At 45.5% G+C, this 22,535-nt stretch overlaps 1 protein-coding gene across 1 annotated transcript in view; it reads left to right on the top strand.

The window, feature by feature from the left end:
* The window catches only part of LOC119958325 (mucin-3B-like), a 51,173-nt gene that overhangs the window by 14,162 nt on the left and 14,476 nt on the right, over nucleotides 1-22,535 (top strand). Inside the window, exons 3-9 of the mRNA XM_038786764.1 lie at nucleotides 2,242-2,360; nucleotides 6,064-6,122; nucleotides 9,789-9,928; nucleotides 11,611-11,673; nucleotides 12,786-12,948; nucleotides 15,528-15,704; nucleotides 20,420-20,529. Coding sequence (XP_038642692.1) covers nucleotides 2,242-2,360; nucleotides 6,064-6,122; nucleotides 9,789-9,928; nucleotides 11,611-11,673; nucleotides 12,786-12,948; nucleotides 15,528-15,704; nucleotides 20,420-20,529 — 831 coding nt within the window. The remainder of the gene's footprint in view (nucleotides 1-2,241; nucleotides 2,361-6,063; nucleotides 6,123-9,788; nucleotides 9,929-11,610; nucleotides 11,674-12,785; nucleotides 12,949-15,527; nucleotides 15,705-20,419; nucleotides 20,530-22,535) is intronic.

Raw genomic sequence — 22,535 nt, 5'->3', positions numbered from 1 at the left:
CCGGGGCTTGTCGTTCATGACAGACGAACTGCGTCAGTACCTGCTCAGTAAGGGCATCGCCTCGAGCAGGACTGCCAGTTATAATCCCAGGGGAAACGGGCAGGTGGAGAGGGAGAACCGTCCAGTTGAAGTGTTGGGCACTGTGGATTCGTGAAGCAGACATATGCCACCAACACTGAAGATGGTTCAACACTATTTTATTAACTCTTATAAAATGCTAGACATACTATAACTGTGAGTTTACACGATGCTAGATTAACTGGAGACCTGTGCCTGTCCAAACCAGTTGAATCACTCAGCACGTGGTGAGAGTCTGTACTGCACTTGATAAGCTCTTGTGCTTCTGAGAGGCAGCATCCAGAAAGAGCGGGAAAAGAGATGTCCTCTGTCTTTATAGCGTGTGTCTTCTAACTGCTGATTGGCTGTGGTGTTTCTGTATGTTGATTGGTCCTAGTGTATGTCCATCAGTGTGTATGTCTGCACCATGATATACTGGTGTATATTATGACACTACTGACCCTGCGGTCCAGGAATCTCCCAGTTTCTCACTGGCAGAGGTCCTCCCCGATGCGCTCCACTCTATTAGGTCCCTACTTTGCACGGCCACAAATGAGACCGCTCATGACTGCCTATTTGTTTTCCCTAGATCCACCAGGCTAAATCACTGGCTTTTAAAGCAGACCAAGCAGGCCAGCAGCACGGTTCGATTCCCGTACCAGCCTCCCCGGACAGGTGCCGGGATGTGGCGACTAGGGGCTTTTCACAGTAACTTCATTGAAGCCTACTCGTGACAATAAGCGATTTTCATTTTCATTTCAAGGGCCTCGCTTCCATCCTGGCTGAAGACACCCGGGGCCAGTCCTACTCAGAAAGCACGTCAGGAGCCATAAGTCCGATCCTCTGGTAGAGAGGGTCCAGCTCCTACACTCCAACCCCCAGTACGATTATATCGAACACCCCGATGGCCGACAGGATACGGTCTCCCTCTGGGACCTGGCGCCCGCCGGTTCCACCACCACCGCCCCTCCACCATATCCCGCCCAACCTACCATGACCAGCGCCCCCGCCCCTATATGGCTGCCGTGCTCCCTCCTGCCCGCCATCCCACCTTCACCAATCCACAGGAATGGAGCTCCAGAAGAGACGCTCCCGGAGTCCACGTCTGTACCCGCACCGGCGCCCTCACTACCGATGTCATCACGGACAAGTTTGACACCTGGGCCAGTAACAATGCCAGAGCTTCCGCGGTCACAGCGCACAATCCATGCGCCGGACCGGCTGAACTTATGAACCCGTCACCCCCGCCGGACTTCATTTTTTTTAACAGGGGGTGAATGTGGTGAATGTATTATACCAATAATCCACCAGTGTATTTGTATCTGTGCTGTTGCCCTTGTATTTGTATCTGTGCTATGGTGTTGCCCTTGTGGACTTCTTGTAAGGGCCATTGTATGGCATTATCCATAGGGAACATGTTGCCGCATGTATGGGTTCCGCCCATGGATCCTCCCCTTGAAGGAAGGTATAAAGAGCAGTCGACCTGTAGGCTGTTCTCAATATTGGTTCAGTTGCAAGCAGGCACTGTTCTCAGTTGATTAAAGCCACGGTTTACTTCTACTCATGTCTTGAGTGAATTGATGGTCGCATCAATTACATTCCAACTAACTTTCATATTGCAAGGCTGTTTGGTGCAACTCAACATTAATATCAATCTGGAGGGAAACAAATTGAGCTCATGGTAAATTTGAATTTTCATAAACAAATCTTCCCAATCAGGAGCTGTGAAGTGGAGGGGTGGGGAGAACCAAGCATATGTCAAAATTCCTTCATCTCTCCGACGAACAAGTTTCAAGAGAATGTTCAAAGTACAATACCTGGTGGACTTTCAGAATGAATCATGGATTGAGTATCCTTTCTGTCAGTGTACAAGTCATTTATACTGCCGGAAATGTATGAGAATTGAAAGAATCTAACTGATGGAACCATTTGTTCCATCATGCATGTGCTATCTCATTGTAAGATATAACCAATCCCTCATTCTTTACCTGATAGCCCTACATTTTTTTGAAAAAATCAACAATATATCCAAATCTCAAGTTACTAAATAACCAGTTTCCATCATCCTATCTGCCTGTGCTCTCCAAGCCATAACAACTCGCTGCGACAAAAAATATTCTCCTGATCACCCATCTCAGGTAAGATTTTGCCTGATTAATGACACTGTACTGTGATGTTTTACAGAAAATGTTGAAGCCACTGTCAATGTTTCTGTTCGAATAACAAGTCAAAAGTATTCTGACAACCTGAAGGACAACACATCTGATGCATTCAAAACGTTTTCACGTGACTTTGAACAACAGGTTGGTCCCCAGAACTCCAACTGTGATCTTGCATCAATTCAACATTACTTCCTTGCTTTCACATTCATCGGCATTATACAACCACAATTTTCAATGCCTTTTCTGCCGTAATTCTCCCAGTACAGTGAGTTCCTCATTGCATATTTTCTAGCGACGCAGGCAGCTCCTCATTGGCCGCCAGTGGGGTCTTCCAATTCCGCCAATGTCTACGGTGTTTTGCATGGTTCATGAATCCCACTGAGGGTGTCCGCCTTCGGCCGGACTGGAAAATCCCACCTTTCTCTTTCAACAAGATGTGCCAATTCACATTTCGCTACATTGAATGTTAGTTGCCAACTATCCATCTATCCACTAACCGATCTAAACCTGTCATTCATTTTCCTGTTGTTACTAATTTGCATTCATCATATTCTAATATTATTCATTTTGTGCCTCGCTTCAAATATTTTTCATGAAAAGAAATAGACATACATTTTTAGACTCAATACATCGCTTCACCAATGTAGTTCTATTTATGTTAATATCATTGATCTTAACCTGCACTGAAATCTCTCAGGTGGTCTTCTGAATGTCTATAGATAAAACATCCAACCCATTCCTGTGCATAGTTTTTTTGTGGGAAAAAAAATAGTTTATAAAAGTTCAGTGAATCAGACCAAATTCAAGGTGTTCTTCTAAACTAACTCATACATGGTGGCACAGTGGTTAGCACTGCTGCATCACACACCAGGGACCTGGGTTCAATTCCAGCCTTGGATGACTGTCGGTGTGGAGTTTGCACGTTCTTCCCGTGTCTGCGTGGGTTTCCTCCGGGTGCTCCGGTTTCCTCCCACAGTCCAAAGATGTGCAGGCTAGGTGGACTGGCCATGATAAATTGCCTCATAGTCACCAGGGATGTCCAGGGTAGGTTATGAAGGCAGGGTGGGATGGGTGAGGAAGTGGACCTTATAGCTTTTCATTGAATTTACCTGGGTATTGATGTGTTGGGTGCTCTGGATCCGTGGAACACATACAGGCTACCAACGCTTAAAATAGTACAACACTATTTTATTAAGCTAAAAACTGTTGAACATACTTTCACTGTGGGTTAACACGATGTTAGATTAAACTAAAGACCTATGCCTATCCTAACCAGTCTATGCACTCAGCACATGGTGAAGATCTGTGCTGTAAGCTCTGTCCTTCTGAGAGGCTGCATCCCGAATGAGCGGGAAAACTGATGCCCTCTGTCTTCATAGTGAGTGTGCTCTAACTGGTGATCAGCTGAGGTGTTGTGCGTGTTGATTGTTCCTACTGTGTGTCCATCAGTGTGTGTGAGTCTTCAGCATGATATACTGGTGTATGACTGGTACAGTGCTCATTCGGAGGGTCAGTGCTGACTCGATGGGCCAAATGGGCCGCCTTCTGCACTGATTCATTGAAATGGTCAAATGTATTATGGACTCAAAAGTACTCACAACCAAGGTAAACTGCTATCGCTTTCACCCATTTCGAACGTATGCCACCCTCCATTTCATTGGCATTATTCCTGTCCCAAATGTCACCTATCTTGAGTGTAGCTGGGTGAAAATGGTACAGGCGGGATCTTCTCACAGTGGTTCCCTCAGAAATTCAGGAGACGAGGCGTCTCCTCGGTGGGAGCAGAGGCAGGCGGTCGCAAATCAATGCAGGTTCTCTGAACGGGGCCTTCTTCTTCCCCGAAAGGAGGACGTCGCCACCTGCTGATATGGCACGTCCTGCAACAATAGCTTCTTGGGGTTTTTTTTTTAAACGAGGCATTTGATAATTATTAACAGTGTTCAGTGGTAACCACAATGAAGATATTTTTTTTTTAAACAAATTGCGTTTCCAAAGAAATGTTGATCTAAAATCTGGACAAAGCAGGTCCTTGAGTGGTTTATTGTAGGTCTCCATGAGAAATTAAATGTGTAAATTAAAAAAAAAAAAAGAAATTCAGGAGACTATTGTTATGAACAGAATTGATGTCGTCCCCTCCAATCAAAATTTTTTTTATGTCACGTGTCTGTATTTCCTTACCCTCACAGTGATTTTCCCGATTGTAAAATAAATTCCAGCAGATGGCTTTTTGATTTTTTTAAATAAAGAAGGTTATTTATTATCACACACTTGCTCTGGATGCTTATAGTGTAAAATCACAATAATCCGCCTCACCCACAGTATCACATACTAAAGATACTAAAGCCATAATTATGAGAATGTAATTTATAACTCGGTATCTATGTCAATCCAGACCTGATGTATTCTTAGTTAAGTTGATAGTTTAGTTGGAGTGAAGGTCTTTTAGAAACTAAGGGGTCTCATGGCACTGTGAAATCTCTTGGATACAAAAACAGGAGATTAATTCTCGGGTGTACATTTAAGCCGAATTAAATACAATACTTTGGCAGCATTGGAAAGCATTCAGTTATGATGGTTCAGCTGTTTTTGGTGTTTCAGATATTTATCTGCTGGATTTGCTTTGTCAGTGTCATGTGAGAGTCCCTTTAAGAAAAGTGTGTTTTACCAAATGGCTGCACTGATGTCATTGTGTGGGTGGAGCTGGAATGTGATTCTGCTGTTTATTTTCGTTTTGAGCTGGAAGCTCTTTTTGGCTCTGTGTTTTAGTTCCATTTTCAGTTGGAGAGCTGCATTCAAACCCAGCAGATGAGTATTGATCTCTCTCTCTGCAATCTAAAGGATGATTTCAGATCACTTGGTGATTTCAAAGTAATTCCTGTTTCTGTAGAGAATTCAAACCAACTGTCTTTGTTAAAAAGTGTTATGGATGTTGTTAGGAAAGTTACTAAGGGTTACCTACAGAGTACTGTATCTTTTTGGGGGAGTTAATGTTGGTAGTTGGTAAAATATTTACTGTGGGTTTATAAAATATTAACTGGATTCATAGAATAAACATTGGTTTTGTTTAAAAATACTTTTAGCTCTCTATTGCATCACATCTGTAAAGCGGGCCCTTGTGCTCCCCATAACCAAAATCTATTCAAAGTTGTGGGTCAGGTGAACTCCAGGATATACTTTGGTGTTCTCTAAACCCTGGCCCATAATACATTTTGTATTATAAGGCATCCCTGAAAGCTAGTTTTAGTCACATGACTGCAGGATTAACACTTCCAGGGTCCAGATCACCACAATGCATTGGCAGTTGCGAATGGTCATTCACTCCTATCTCTGTCCTGCCTTGAGCACACATATTCTCCATTGTTGACTATGGCACTTGGAGACTAACAATCGAGAGATCCCATACTCTTCAAAGCCTGAGTCATCCTTAAACAGAGTTCAAACTTTTCAGCTGACTGCATAGTGCCTTTATTCAGGACTACGTTTAACTGAATACTGGCCACATAATTCATTAGTGTCCACAGTTTAAATGCCCACGGTTACCAGTTAAATTACAGCCATCTTAAAAGGTTTGTTTCACAAAGTATGATATTATAGTCCATAATATCCAAGACCCTCATGGAAGTACTGAGCATGACACAATGAGGAGGGCATGAGGTGGTGGGGGTGAGAGCATTGCCCAGAATGCCCACATAGATGGAAGTTTTTCTGGGGGGTTGGGAAAAAATATTAATTCACCTGACAAATTCTGAGCAGCCATTGCATTATCTTGACTCTGATTTGTTGAAACATTTAAATACAGGAACATTCACAATCCTCTGATTCTTTTTCTCTCTCACTTTTCAAGATGGACATTATTTACGACGACGTAGATGGATACAAAGGAGTGGAGATTACAAGCATAAGGTAACATTGTTTCAGTTTGTAGCTCCCTGGGTGCTTCAAAAAACTCTTAATCACAAACTACACATTGTCATTACTGGTATCAGGAAAAGAAAAGAAAGGAACGAGTCAGTGTTATCATGAATCTTTCACACAGCCCCACCCACCCTTTGTTGTCCTTACACCCTACTTGCCAACTCACCCAGTATCCACCAATAGAAGACTTCAGGAGCCTTGGTGAGATGAAATAAAATACCGTTCAAAGTTTCTATTGCAGGCTTCACGAGATTAAAACAGACCATGGGCGCGATTCTCCGCCCCCCACGCTGGGTGGAGGAATAGCGGGAGGGCCTCCTGACATTTTTCACGCCCTCCCGCTATTCTCCCACCCCCCACGCCCGAACCACGCCACGAATCACCGCTCGCCGTTTTTTACGGCGAGCGGCGATTCTCCGAGGCCGATGGGCCGAGCGGCCGGGCATTCACGCCCATTTCAACACAGCAGCAAACACACCTGCTCGCTGCCGTCGTGAAACGGGCGTCAGATGCCCGTTTGGGGCATCTAGAGGCCCAATTGGCACGGGAACACCACGACTGTGCTCGGGAGGGGACAGGCCCGCGATCGGTGCCCACCGATCGTTGGGCCAGCGTCCAAAACAGACGCACTCTTTCCCCTCCGCCACCCGGCAAGATCAAGCCGCCACATCTTGCCAGGCGGCTGAGGAGAAAGACGGCAACTGCGCATGCGCGGGTTGGCGTTGTCCAACCTACGCATGCGCGGCTGACGTCATCGGCCGCGTCAGTCTTCGTGACGCATGGGGCCGCGCTCCTAGCCCCGCCCGGGGGGAGAATCGGCCCCGGAAGTGGCCGTAAAGGCTGCAATGGGTCAGGGTCTGTCCCACGGCAGCCTTTACGATTCTCCGCATTTGCGGAGAATCTCGCCCCATCATTGCTAAATGCCTACAAGCACATAATCCCTTATAAAAACAAACATTTTGTTTCATAGCTACACGTCAAAGATAGCGAATGTCTTTATAGTCACTTGGAGCTATAAGATTCTAAACTTGCAGAACCCCCAAGGTGACAATGATCGATTATGAAAGCAGTCAAATAGCACTGGTTCTTCTGTCGACAAACAGTAAAATAGCAAGCACCCTTTTTTTTAAACTGTAGGCTGAATGGTTCCTTTCAAAAATTTTAAGAGGCTTGGGGATTTAGATGACTCGGCAACTTGACAGAACATAGAACATTACAGCGCAGTACAGGCCCTTCGGCCCTCGATGTTGCATCGACCTGTTTAACCCCTCTAAAGCCCATCTACACTATTCACTTATCGTCCATATATCTATCCAATGACCATTTGAATGCCCTTAGTGTTGGCGAGTCCACTACTGTTGCAGGCAGGGCATTCCACCCCTTATTACTCTCTGAGTAAAGAACCTACCTCTGACATCTGTCCTATATCTATCGCCCCTCAATTTAAAGCTATGTCCCCTCATGCTAGACATCACCATCCGAGGAAAAAGGCTCTCACTGTCCACCCTATCTAATCCTCTGATCATCTTGTATGCCTCAATTAAGTCTCCTCTTAACCTTCTTCTAACGAAAACAGCCTTAAGTCCCTCAGCCTTTCCTCATAAGATTTTCCCTCCATACCAGGCAACATCCTGGTAAATCTCCTCTGCACCTTTTCCAATGCTTCCACATCCTTCCTATAATGCAGCGACCAAAACTGCACGCAATACTCCAAATGCGGCCGCACCAGAGTTTTGTACAACTGCAACATGACCTCATGGCTCCGAAACTCAATTCCTCTTCCAATAAAAACTAACACACCGTACGCCTTCTTAACAACCCTCTCAACCTGGGTGGCAACTTTCAGGGGTCTATGGACATGGACACCGAGATCTTTCTGCTCATCCACACTACCAAGAATCTTACCATTATGAAATGAAATGAAATGAAAATCGCTTATTGTCACGAGTAGGCTTCAATGAAGTTACTGTGAAAAGCCCCTAGTCGCCACATTCCGGCGCCTGTCCGGGGAGGCTGGTACGGGAATCGAACCGTGCTGCTGGCCTGCTTTAAAAGCCAGCGATTTAGCCCAGTGAGCTAAACCAGCCCCTGGTTAGCCTAGTACTCTGCCTTCCTGTTATTCCTTCCAAAATGAATCACCTCACACTTTTCTGCATTAAACTCCATTTGCCACCTGTCAGCCCAGCTCTACAGCTTATCTATGTCCCTCTATAACTTGTAACATCCTTCAGCACTGTCCACAAGTCCACCGACTTTAGTGTCATCTGCAAATTTAAACACCAATCCTTCCATGCCCTCCTCCAGGTCATTTATAAAAATGACAAACAGCAGTGGCCCCAAAACAGATCCTTGTGGTACACCACTAGTAACTGGACTCCAGTCTGAACATTTCCCATCAACCACCACCCTTTGTCTTCTTCCAGCTAGCCAATTTCTGATCCAAACTGCTAAATCACCCTGAATCCCATGCCTCTGTATTTTCTGCAATAGCCTACCGTGGCGAACCTTATCAAACGCTTGACTGAAATCCATATACACCACATCAACTGCTTTACCCTCATCCACCTGTTTTGTCATTTTCTCAAAGAACTCAATAAGGTTTGTGAAGCACGACCTACCCTTCACAAAACCATGTTGACTATCTCTAATCAAATTATTCCTTTCCAGATGATTATACATCCTATCTCTTATAAACCTTTCTAATACTTTGCCCACAACAGAAGTACGGCTCACTGGTCTATAGTTACCGGGGTTGGCTCTACTCCCCTTCTTGAACAAGGGGACAACATTTGCTATCCTCCAGTCTTCTGGCACTATTCCGGTAGACAAAGATGACTTAAAGATCAAAGCTAAAGGCTCAGCAATCTCCTCCCTAGCTTCCCAGAGAATCCTAGGATAAATTCCATCCAGCCCAGGGGACTTATCTATTTTAACACTTTCCAGAATCGCTAATACCTCCTCCTTATGAATCTCAAGCCCTTCTAGTCTAGTCACCTGTATCTCAGTATTCTCCTCGACAGTCCCACAGAGCTTATCCACATTTTACACATATTCATGTCAACTTTTAACAGTCCCAAAGGGCACATGTGCCCTTGTAATGAGATGCCTTACCTCTGCCATCGGTGTACCTAACCACTCTCTAAGGGGTACCTGACCTCTTCAAAGAACTCCACCAAGTTCGGCCGTATTCCTCAAATGTTTAAATAGCACGCGCCATGTTTTGGAAATTCCAGTAATAAAAAATGCTTCTGTTCGACGCCAGCTGAACTTTTAGAGGCAGATGGTGAAATATGGTGGGTGCCAAGTTCAGGGGTGGGACTTCCAGAATTGGCCTCTGGTGTTATTTTGATGAAAGTATGGAACCTTTCCCTCCTGATAAGAATTCAGACCATCAAATTTGGTTCCAAATCAAGGCTGACGTTCACATGCAGGACTGAAATTGAGCTGATGGAGGAAATATTAAGCTTCGATTGCAGTTTTCTTGACAGCAAGGGTCTTACAGTATTCTTGAAGAACAATCAGAGCCTCATCTTAACCAACATTCCACTCCATTATACAGCAAAAGAGATGCTTTTTGACAGTTATGTACTTCAGTGTTTGTAAGCCAGGAGTGAAATTTCAGGAGGTTTAAAGTGCCTTATTTTTGCTCCATAGGAATGGCAGCATTATTGTTGATCATGATGTAATCATCACCGTAACCGATTCAGAAGAGTTTTCTCCAGACTATCTTGCTGAGACAGTTAAAAAAATTGAAAAAAGTCTGAAAAATACAACTTGCACCAATTCAACAGGAGGTATATAAGGATCGTTTCTATCTAAACTGCTGTGTGTGCTCTGGCAGCATTTTATGGTATAGTGTAGAGGAAGCTATACTGTATCCATTCTGTGTTGAATCGGCCACGCGAAAGCAGGTTCAGTGAGTCCAGCACCCTCTCAGTTCAATGACTTCAGCTGCAGCAAATGCAGCAGAGGCTGTGATGCCGATTTTAGACTCCTGAGCCACATTCGGCAATGTTTAACACTGAGTTAACACAAAAGCGCAAACCACTGTCTTATGAAACAAATATCTGTCATTGCTCATCAGACGTGCCCTGGGAGTGTTTGATGAGGACAGTGTAGAGGGAGCTTTACTCTGTATCTAACCCCGTGCTGTACCTGTCCTGGGAGTGTGTGATGGGGACAGTGTAGAGGGAGCTTTACTCTGTATCTAACCCCGTGCTGTACCCGTCCTGGGAGTGTTTGATGGGGACAGTGTAGAGGGAGCTTTACTCTGTATCTAACCCCGTGATGTACCTGTCCTGGGAGTGTTTGATGGGGACAGTGTAGAGGGAGCTTTACTCTGTATCTAACCCCGTGCTGTACCTGTCCTGGGAGCGTTTGATGGGGACAGTGTAGAGGGAGCTTTACTTTGTATCTAACGCCGTGCTGTACCTGTCCTGGGAGTGTTTGATGGGGACAGTGCAGAGGGAGCTTTACTCTGTATCTAACCCCGTGCTGTACCTGTCCTGGGAGTGATTGATGGGGACAATGTAGAGGGAGCTTTACTCTGTATCTAACCCCGTGCTTTACCTGCCCTGGGAGTGTTTGATTCAATCTCCCCTCATACATCAGTCCTGCCATCCCAGGAATCAGTCTGGTAAATCTTCGCTGCGCTTTCGCTTTAGAAAGAACATCCTTCCTGAGATAAGGAGACCAAAACTGCACACAGCATTCCAGGTGGAGTCTCACCAAGGAACTGTATAATTGTAGCAAGACATCCCTGCTCCTGTACTCGAAACCTCTGGCTATGAAGGCCAGCAAACCATTTGCCTTCTTTACTGCCTGCTGCATCTGCATGCTTACTTTCAGCGACTGGTGGACCAGGACACCCAGGTCTTGTTGCACGTTCGCCTCTCCAAATTTATGACCATTCAGATTATAATCTGTCATCTTGTTTTTGCCACCAAAGTGGATAACCTCACATTTATCCACATTATACGGCATCTGCATTCATTTGCCAACTTACTCAATTTGTCCAACTCACACTGAAGGGTCTCTGCATCCTCCTCACAGCTCACTCTTCCACCCAACCTGGTACCATGTGCAAATTTGGAGATATGATATTTTGTTCCCTCATCTAAATCATTGATATATATACATGTTATTAAAGTTAATGTGTTATAGAGAAATTAGTATCTATATGAAAGTCTGTGGTTAAAAACCATGGCCCATCAGTGACAGAGCTGCCACTCACGAAATTAGTATCTGATTCGATCAACACCATTCCGTGAAACTGCTCCAGAAAGTCTCTTATTTATGTAGGCACTAAGTTTCATTACAGCACATCTGATTCATTCCCCAGCACCAATATTCCTTTCCTTGATACAAATCAAAATCAGAACAGGAAACTCCCAATCCAGCACAGTTAGAGTATGAATCATACTCTAATGTTTTGTGATAAGCAGTGATTCACATGATCTTGTATTTTAAACTCCAGGTAACTGCACTGGATTCACATTTGACAGTTCCCAAGTAACGGTTCAGGAAGCAGTAATAACTGGTAAGAGGTGCATGATTTTGTTATTTATTACTGCAGTATTAATGCTGGGTAGAGCAACCTGTTGGGAATATAAACGTGGAAATGCACTCATATTATTAATACTTTTGGCACTTTGGGGGATACTTTTCCCATTCGGGGGACAAATCAATAAGGGGAAGATGCAGAATTAAGATTAATGACAAGGGGACCTGAGGGGAGAGAGGAGAATTTATTTTTTTGCACTTTTATAATCTGAGATGCACCACGTGACGCAGATTGAAGAATAACTTTATAAATTAATTGTAGAACCACCTGAACAAGAAAACGTTGCACAATTATAGGGAAAGGAGTGGGCAATGGCCTCTTTCTGTAATATAAAATTCCATGATTCTAAATGTGACAGGTACATACAGGACCTGAAATCTCCATTAAATATTTAAAATCTCGGGCTGGACTTTAACACCCTCAGGTCAAGGTCAAATAAGGCCGCAAGCCCATGCAGGGAACAATCACCAGGAAGTGATTCTCCAACAGAATGCCTGCCAGCCTGTTTAAGTTAAGGAAGAGAGAGGTAGAGAGAGGGCATCTAAAGATGGAGCCCCAGCTCCACCGCACCAACCTTTTAAACTTTTAAATAAAAGATTATACTAAGCAGCCAGGTTACCATTGTGGAGGGGATACCTGGGGGAGGGCTCCAGTACCTGTCTGGAGGCACTGGCCCCCTCGGTATGCTGCTGGTGTGGGGGGTGTGTGGGAGGGGCTGGTGGCACCGCTAGGCAGTTGGCTGAGGCCCCGCTGCCTCGGGCGACCTGGATATCAAATGGAAAATTCTACTTGTCTTCTGACTATAGCCCCAATTGGTTTATAATTCCCATTCTGTAGCTACCCAGCTGAAACCCATCCCACCTCCAGAAAAATGGCCCAGGGTGGGATTCTGCTAGCAATCTGGCTTGATGTCCGCACACACTTGCGATCTACAAAACCGTGCATTCCATTGTCAGGATTTTACCTCACTTTGTACAAACATTGATGAGGTAATTGATATTGGAAACAGCTGTCAGGGAGCGAGTGCAGGTCTAAGATTTGTATTGTTTTAATGATTGATAATAACTTCTACTTTTTACTCCCAACAGATGTCTGTGGCTCCCTGGTCCCTGACAATTTAAAGCAATACTATAAACTGACTTTCACCAATAACAAGGCCATCTGTGCTTCAATCTGTCACCAAGCTAGAAACGACTCTCTTAAATGTGGGACTGGAAAATGTGGAATGACAAATAGTGGACCCAAATGCTAGTAAGACTGAAGAAGATCTCTTTAACTGTCATGATCTGAAGTGTTTTAAATGGTCATTATATTGCAAGACGATCGGCGAGGCAGGGTTGAAACACAAAGGAGGCTTATTGAACTAGGGCAAACTATATACACTGGACAGTACAACTAATACACAGTTCTTGTTCCCACTGCTCCTAGGCTAACTCTGACCAAGCCCCAACAGCCAAGATTTAACCTAAACTCCTGAGAAACTTACAGTTGCGTTTTGTGACCCCATAGGCTCCAGACCCATCACAGGGAGCGATGATTGTTGTTCTTTAAAGAGGCCAGGCTACTACAGCTCTGCCTGTTAAACTGTAAAACAACTGGCTGTAGCTGTCAGTGACTGGAAACAAAAAACGTTGCTCTGATTGACAGGCCAGCTGGTAAATCATTTGTCTGTGCGGTTTCAATTCAATTATGTGTTGACATTTCCCAAAGGGCTGATCATTGTGAATGCTTGGCTGACTTTCAAAAGCTATAAAGTTTTTAGAAGAGATTAACCACTTGAGGAACTTCGCTGTTTTCATGAGTGTTCTTTTTTTCACTGTTAAGTCTTTATAGTGAGAATTGTATTAGAATTTTAGGAGTTAATTTTATCTCCACATGCCTCCAGAGGTTTGTCCATGGTGGATACTGGGTAAGTTGGTCTTGAGTTGACAGCATGGCTTTGTCAGAGGGAGGTCACGACTGACGAATTTGATTGAATTGTTTGAGGAAGTCATGGTATGTATCGACGAGGGTAGTGCTACTGATGTAGTTTATATGGATTTCAGCAATGCTTTTGACAAGGTCCTACATGGACTTATAAAGTAAAAGCACATGGGATATAGGGTAACTTGGCAAGTTGGATCCAAAACTGGTTTAGTTGTAGGAAACAGAGGGCGGTTTGCATGCCTGGAGGCCAGTGTCTAGTGGCATTACACAGGGATCAGTGCGAGATACCTTACTGCTTTTGGTATATAGAAAAATATATGAGGATGTGGGGTCGGTGGGGGTGATAAGTACGTTTGTGAATGACATGAAGATTGGCAGGGTGGTTAATAGCGAGGTCTTAGGTTGCATGAAGATATAGATGGGTTGGTTAGAGGCATATCTGTGGCAGATGGAATTTAACTTTGAAAAGTGTGAGGTGCTGCACTTCAGAAGGAGTTACAAGACATTTGAATACTCAATGAATGGACACTCGGAAGCTCAGAGGAACAGAGGCATATTGGAGTACTTGTCTACAGGTCCCTGAAGGCAGCTGAACAGGTTAATCAGGTAGTTACGAAGGCATACGGGATACTTGCCTTTATCAGCCGTGGCATAGATTATAAGGGCAGGGAGATATGTTGGAGCTTTACAAAACTTTTGTTTGGTCACAGCTGGAGTATTGTTTGCAGTTCTGGTCACCTCACTATGGAAAGGATGTGGTTGCATTGGAAAGGGTGCCGAGGAGATTCATCAGGGTGTTGGCTGGGCTGGAGCATTTGAGCTATGAAGAGAGGCTGGATAGCCTCAGGTTGTTTTCTTTAGAGCAGAAAAGGCTGAGGGGGGAACCTGACTGAGGTGTATCAGATTATGAAGGGTATGGCCAGGGTGGAAAGGAAGCAAAAACAGAAAATGCTGCACAATCTCAGCAGGTCTGAAAGCATATGTGGACAGAGAACAGATCTAAAACTTTGATTCTGGACGACACTTTTGGGCGGGTGAAACATCACCCAGCTACCCGTCCTTTTCAAATATTGTTATTGGCCAGGGTTTAAAAAACTCCAAAGTATATCATTTAGTTCACCTGACCTACAACTGTTTATTGATTTTGGTTACGATGAGCCCAAGACCCTGTCTTCAGGTGTTATTCAACAGAGAGGCCTTCAGCACTTTTAATCAAAAACAAAGTCTATTCTACGAGGTTAGTTAACATTTTTATAAACACATACAGTAGCATTTATCAACTACCAAATAAATACCCCACACAGCTACAGTACGCTATGTATAACCCTTAATAAATTTCCCCCTTTAACTGTTCCAATTTAGTAAAAAGATCCCATAAACCAGAAACCCCTTTTCAAAGGTGTGACCCAGCGCGCAGCACTCAAGACCTGCTATTGACACTTGTTTCTTTTTCAAAACAGCAGATTTGAATTTTCCAGAAAACAATTATTCTTTTCAAGTTAACCAGCAGTCTGGAAACAGCTTTTAACATGCAGAAAAAAAGAACCTTCTTTTTCAACCTGTGCTGTACAAACCGGTTCAAACTCAAAGCGAAAGTAAACCTCAGAGCCACAGCCCAGCACCCAACCAAAACAAAAGTAAAAACCCAGGGCCACAGCCCAGCTCCACCCACACAATGACATCACTGAAGCCATGTGATAAGACAAAAACATTTCTTAAAGGGACGCTCCCATGACAATATCCTCCTGCAACACCCACCCTACCTGCAAATACACTATTGGAGGGTTATAACATTTCCCCTTAATGTGTGACATGGATTAAATCTCCTGTCCTTAGCACCCTGATTTTGCATGAGCAAGGTGATCTGCTGGTAATGGTGACTGTTTTTCTTCAACTTTTCCCAGCTGTGACTTGACTGACGGCTACTGGTACTTGGGCGATTTCTGTACCATTGCAATTCACAAGAATGGATTGATCGGTGGTTTATCAGCAACATTGATTCTTCTTTTCCTGTGCCTTTTGGCCCTAACAGTCTACATGACATGGTTTAAAAAGACCACAAAAGAATACCTCAGGAAAAGGTACAGTAAAATAGAACCATCTAAAATACTAAACCGCTGGTTCTGTGTCGTTGCAATACCTGTAAATTTAAAATGAATAGGTCTTGAAAAACAAACTGAAAACAAAAATCACGGAATTAATAAAAACATAAAGAAAGAAACGTTCCCAGACAAGTTTGATGCAGCGAGTTAAATTCCCTGAAATTGATGTTGTGATAGGAGCCCAACATTATTCCTCCCTCGCGGCTTTCCTCAGGGTGCATTCCAAGGCCGGGTTTGGCCCCTTTGCAGCCAAAGAACTTCTTTTCCCAGAGAGTGCTGCCACTACACAACAGGTTATTACCAACCTCTTGGTACTTCATCAAGCAGTAATTCACCTACCCCGCACTTCCTCACTGCAGAACCAAATGTTTTCTCCTCAGCCACATTTCCACAGAGGGGAGACATGCGCCGCAATACATCAATCTGAATATGGAGTGAGCCCACCAGGTTGCCTGGGCAGCGGGGTTTGCCGCCATTGCCCGGATGCCCCAGGTCCAGGGGGTGATCGACAAGACACATGTCCCCCTACAAGGACCACCACATGAGGGAGTTCACTTCATAAACCGCAAGAACCACTCCATGAAGGTCTGGTTGGTGTGTGACCATGAGCTGCACATCATGCACATTGGCGTCTGATATCCAGGCAGCTTTCATAATGCCTTCATCCTGGCGTACTCGATGGTGCTGAGGAGGAGGATGGATGCCAGGACGATGTGGAGAAGGGACAGGATGCACAGGGCATGGGGCTCGGACACTCACACGAGGCTGTAAAACGTGTGCGTCACGCCGCCACGCATGGGGCAATCTAATCGCCACCAGGTTTTCCGTCTAAGCGGCCTGGCCCGTGGCAGTTCGCATGTCATGTCCCATCCACACACCCCCGCAGACAAAACACACAGCAACCCCCCTTCCCCCCGCACCTCAAACCCCCTCTATGCTTTCTACTTGCTTCACTCCAGGTGCAGGCCCTGGGTTGGCAGGATTAGTGGTGCACGGGATGGAGGATGATGACGACACGCTCTGGATTCCACGACTTTTGACTCCTGCCCTCGGTAGCGCTTTCCACCGTCCGCGTTATCCTGCATGCATGCTGGCCGTTCCATCTCATTGTCTCATCGAACCTCTGGAGTGGCGGGTATGTGGACGGGTTCTGGGTTGGGGGGAGGCAGGAGGGAGGGGGGGCAGAGGTGGGTACCAGGGCAGTGTGTGGTGGTGGGTCATGCACCAGCAAGGCTGTACCACATGGAGTGCCGGATATCTAACCCTGTTCCCTGCCATCTCCAGGACGATACCAGGGGTGGCCTCTGACAACCCTGGGGGCTCTGGCCCTGACCCATCCTCCAATGACCGTGTCCACACACAGAACATACAGTGCAGAAGGCAGCCATTCGGCCCATCAAGACTGCAACCGACTCACTTAAGCCCTCACTTCCACCCTATTCCCGTAACCCAGTAACCTCTCCTAACCTTTTTGGTCACTAAGGGCAATTAGCATGGCCAATCCACCTAACCTGCACGTCTTGGACTGGGGAGGAAACCGGAGCATCCGGAGGAAACCCATGCAGACACGGGAGACACGTGCAGACTCCGCATGTGACATGTGACCCAGCATGCGACTCCCACGCTCCTCCCCTCTGTACCCGGCACAGCCTCTGTATCCAGCCTAGCCGAGCTTATTCCCTCACACCCTTCAGAACAGAAGCACTGTAGGTCCGGTTTGGAACATTGTGGATTGTTGTTTTATTATGAGTAGTAGACAAGTATTGTGCCTTCAACTCCATGCCAACTTAACTGGTGTGCCTAACTTTCCCAACCTCACGTGCCTAACGCTCCGTCTGGTTGGTCACTCAGAAGGGAGGGTGTGACCAGTTTGCCATCTCCACTCCTGTGTACACCTGGATCCTTTGGCAGCTGTCCCCCTGGAACACTGGTGCCCTCGGATGGGCCCAGCCGTCTTCCAGGGGTCACATGGGGCATGGTGCCACCCTGGCTGCCCACTGGAGTGCACCAGGGACAGGTGGGGAGTGGGGGGGGGGGGAGATGCAGAGGTGGTGAGATGTTTCCAGGCCTCACCAGGGGCTCCGCCGTAACTGGCGCTGCCAGTCCTGGAGGCCTGCTCTCATCTCAACCAGTGTTTCAATGCTCAGCGGCCATGGGACTGCACCACATCACTCAAGGACGTACCGCGTCACTCTGTGCCCAGCTTCAGGTTAGCCAGCACCAGGCCAATGTTATCGAAGACTGCGCCAAGTGCATGGGCCAAGCTCTGAAGTGCCGTAGCATTGTCCATGTAGCCTTGGTACATGTACATGGCTGCCTGTGAATTGGCCACCCTACCCTGTGCCTCAGCCACCGCCCGCAAACTGGTGCCTCAGGCCTTGGGCATCCTGACCCATGGCCTACCACCTTCATACCGTCGCACTCAAGGCTTCCACCGTGGACGCCACCCATGTGATATTGGCCTGGGTAGCACGCATGGTGGGCACGGCCTCCTGCCACTGCAGCAGTTAGACTCCTCCCACTGCACCTGCAGGCACTGTAAGTTTTTTTTTCACTCGTTCCTGGGATGTGGGCGGCGTTGGCTGGACCAGTATTTATTGCCCATTCCTGAGGTATTTAGAGTCAACCACATTTCTGTGGGTCTGGAGTCACATGTAGGCCAGACCGGGTAGGATGACAGATTTCCTTCCCTCAATCGGCAATTAGTGAACCAGATGGATTATTACGGCAATTGACAATGATTTCATGTCATCTTTAGACTTTAATTCCAGATTTTATAATTTAATTCTAATTTCACTATCTGCCATGGTGGGATTGATCCGGGTCCCGAGAGAGGTCTCTGGATTACTAGTCCGCGACAATACCACTATGCCACTTGAGAGTGTGTGGGAGTGGAGTGCTTATATGCCGCTGCAGCTTGTCAATCCCTTTTAAAAATATATTTAGAGTACCCAATTCTTGTTTCCAATTAAGGGGCAATTAGCCTGGCCAATCCACCTAACCTGCACATCTTTGGGTTGTGGGGGTGAAAACCCACGCAGACACGGGGAGAATGTGCAAACTCCACACAGACAGTGACCCAGGGCCGGGATTTGAACCTGGGACCCTCAGCGCCCGCAGTCCCAGTGCTATCCACTGTGCACATTCCACCCCAGCCTTGTCAATCCCAACCCCAGTAATTCACATGCCAGCGTTTGTTGGAATTGCACAGTTCCACGTGGTGCCAATGCTCGCCTATTAGGATGTGCTGAAGTTGCTCTGGGACTGGCACCATTTTTGGGACAGTAGAACGCACACGATTCAGTCCCGGCGTCAGCACATAACCTTGAAATGGAGAATTCCAGAGTGGTATATTGTTGGAGCCAGAAGGCTTTTGCTGATGGCCACAATCAAAATTCTCTGCTGTCCCACCAAACCACACTCCTCCTTGACCACCTTGCCAGCCTCTGCCTTTCACCAAGCTCTGTGCTCTCTTCTGCTGCAAGAAGAGAAAGCAGATCACAATACGTGTGTACAGAGGATGGATGAACAACGTTTGTGGACGAACTGATGGGGATGTCTAATGAAGATCAGCTTTAACACTTGAGCCTTGTAATGCTTTAACTAGGAACCCTTCAACAGGGTGGATGTGTCAGCCTGCCTACCTTCCCTGATTGGTCGGGCTCTAGCTCAAGGAGACACCTTGGGAAAATTCTCCAATTCGTTAAATAGGTTTGAGACCTAAAACTGCCTGCAGCCCTGTTGAAATACCGAACCATCCAGAGAGGCACAGGTTACATACACCCAGGTGTGTTTACCCATTACAACATTGTCATGATGCTATTAGCATACCGTGTGCCATAATGGATACTGCTGTACAGAAGGGATAAACCAAAGTGATGGAGCAATTGGATTAGGAGGAAAATTGCACACAGCGTACAATGAAAATATTGAATGTTGGTCTAATTGCTATTTTTCAGATTCTCAAGGCAATAGACAATTTAGACCATGGTAAGCTGTTTCAGCTTTGTCCCAATACTTAAAACAGAGGATATGCCTCTGTTTGAAAGGAGGGTAAACTGAAAAGTTATCAGCAGAAATTTTAGTTCGCCAGTTGTCAATCATGGAACAGGCTCCACAGGGAGATTGTGAACAGCAATGGTAGCACAGTGGTTAGCACTATTGTTTCACAGCTCAGGGTCCCAGGGAGATTGTAGAAACAGTTACTATTTATTAATTCAAGTGCCATTTCATCATTTCTTTTCAGAAAATAGTATTTAGGATACAAATATGAGCAATTTGATGCTTAACAAACTTAGGCAGAAATAAATGGCTTTGTACCTCAGATTTCCAAAGCTCTCCACCACTGCAGCTTTCCTCGTTGTTGAATAGGGAATTCCTGGATATTGGTCCAGTGACAATGAAAGGATGGTGATCCATGTTCACATCAGGACGGTGTGTGGCTTTTCCAGGAACACAGTGGCCATGATGCTTCCTGTGTCGTTGCTGCTCGCGTCCTTCTCAGTGGGAATGAAGAATGCAGCATTTTCCATTTCCCACACCAACCATTTCTGTGGAACCAATTGAACCAAATTGCGAAGGTGATGTGAGGAGAAAAAGTGTGTCAAACTATCTAATCAATGAATTCCCTGCAAAGTAATTCAGTTTCCCTTTTGTTCAAAGAGTAATTTTCTGACACTTGTGTCTTTTAACAGAGAGGACGAAGAAAACAAAATTATATCAGAGAAGTGGGCAGATGACGATTTCGAATGGCACAGTTCTGAGATAATCACTGTGGTTAACACAGGAACCACAAACTTTGACAGTAATGCTGATATTTATGATACCTTTTAAATTTATTGGGATTTTACACAAATGTACTGGCAATGGAATGGTCAAGAACACATCAAATTTGAACTGTTTGGTATGGAAATCTGGCCATGTTGAGGGAACAGTTTTGAAAACAAAATTCACTGACAATGGACAGCAGCTTGCTTAAAGATTATTGTTACAGTGAATGGGTAAATGACGCAGAATCGGGGATCCAGTTTGAGGGCTTTGATGACGGATCCACTGCCACTAGCTCCAGGGAGTATAAGGGGAGCCCGGTGGTACAGTCGACGGTTAGGGTGTGGAATCAGCTGCGGAGACACATTAAATTGGAGGGAATGTCAATGTTGACAACACTGTGCAGGAACCACAGGTTTATCCCGGGGCAGATGGATGGGATGTATGGGAGATGGATAGGATGTATGGGAAGTGGAGGGAGGTGGGGCTGGTGAGGGTGAGGGACTTGTACTTGGAAGGGACGTTTGCAGATCTGCATGAGTTGCAGGAGAGGTTTGAGTTGCCGAGGTGAAATGAATTTAGATACATGGGGAGGGAATTTGCACAAAAAGAGTGAAGAACCTTATCCAGGTTGCCGGAGTACACCCTATTGGAGCAACTGCTGCTCCCAGATGAGTCAGGAGAGGGTAAGATTGGAGATATTTACGGGGGTTTGCTTGGGGATGCAGGTGGCGAGGGTCAAGAACAAATGGGAGGAGGATTTGGGGGTGGGGGGGAAAACAAGCTGGGGATTTTGGTGCGAGGCGATGCGTAGGGTGAATTCAACATCTTCTTGCACCAGGCTGAGCTTAATTCAGTTCAAGCTGGTGCACAGGGTACAATAGTCCCGGCGAGGATGAGTGGGTTCTTCTAGGGGTGGTCAATGAGTGCGGGAAGTGTGGGTGAGGACTGGTGATTCATGCACACATGTTCTAGGGTTGTGAGAAACTGGAGAGTTACTGGGAAGCAGTGTTTGGGACGTTATCTAAGATTGTGGGTGTGGAGGTCAGGCCAGAGCCAATGGTGGCGATCTTTGGGATATCGGACATTCCGGAGTTGCTGGAGAGGAAGGGGAAGGGGAAGGGGGCCGGGGTTGTGGCCTTCACTTCTCTCATTAAAAAGTAATGTTGACAGCACGTCCAATATCTGTATATGTGCAGTTAAATGTGGGAATTATGCTGTTGCTATCTGAGTTAAATGTGGGAATTAGGATGTTGCTACCTGAGTTAAATGTGGGAATTAGGATGTTGCTATCTGAGTTAAATGTGGGAATTAGGATGTTGCTATCTGAGTTAAATGTGGAAATTAATGTTGCTATCTGAGTTAAATGTGGGAATTAGGATGTTGCTATCTGAGTTAAATGTGGAAATTAGGATGTTGCTATCTGAGTTGCCCAACTCCTGCACAAGTTTTGCTTCAACATTATCTTGTGAAGTGACTGGGCATTCAAGCAATCGCAAGCAAATGTGATATGTTTACATGATAGATCCCCACTGAAATTACCAAATATATTAGGGCTTGTCATTCAACTGTAAATACATTTCACTGGCTTGTTATGTCTTAATGACACCCTCTGTGATACTGAAATTTAACTTGAACAAGACTCTCATTTCTTCAGATTTTAATTAGTGTTGAATATTTTAAAATAGAATGTTAAAATTAACTTTCTTTTAACTTTTTCTTCCTGCCGCTTTTATCTCTCTCTCTTTCCCTCCCTTTATTTCACTTTCTGTACATGACTTTCCATTGAATCAATTATTTCTAACTTGCTTACCTTGATTTGGACTTTGAGGACAAAACAATCCCAGGAAAGGGAAGCAGATTTGGGTGCAGGCAGGGTGTTGGAATATTCATCTTCCAGGTGTATCTGAGCGGGATTGTAGGCAAGAAGGGTGCCCGCATGTGAGAAAAAACGATTAAATTGGAAAAATTAATTAGAAAGCCAATTTAGCGGCATTTTCAGCCTCAATTCTGGATTTAACAGGCAGGGTGCCTATTGCCCAA

Source organism: Scyliorhinus canicula, chromosome 29 (assembly GCF_902713615.1).
Source record: "Scyliorhinus canicula chromosome 29, sScyCan1.1, whole genome shotgun sequence".
Lineage (NCBI taxonomy): Eukaryota > Metazoa > Chordata > Chondrichthyes > Carcharhiniformes > Scyliorhinidae > Scyliorhinus > Scyliorhinus canicula.
The sequence above is the reverse complement of the archived record's forward strand: the minus strand, read 5'-3'. Positions and strand labels throughout refer to the sequence as shown.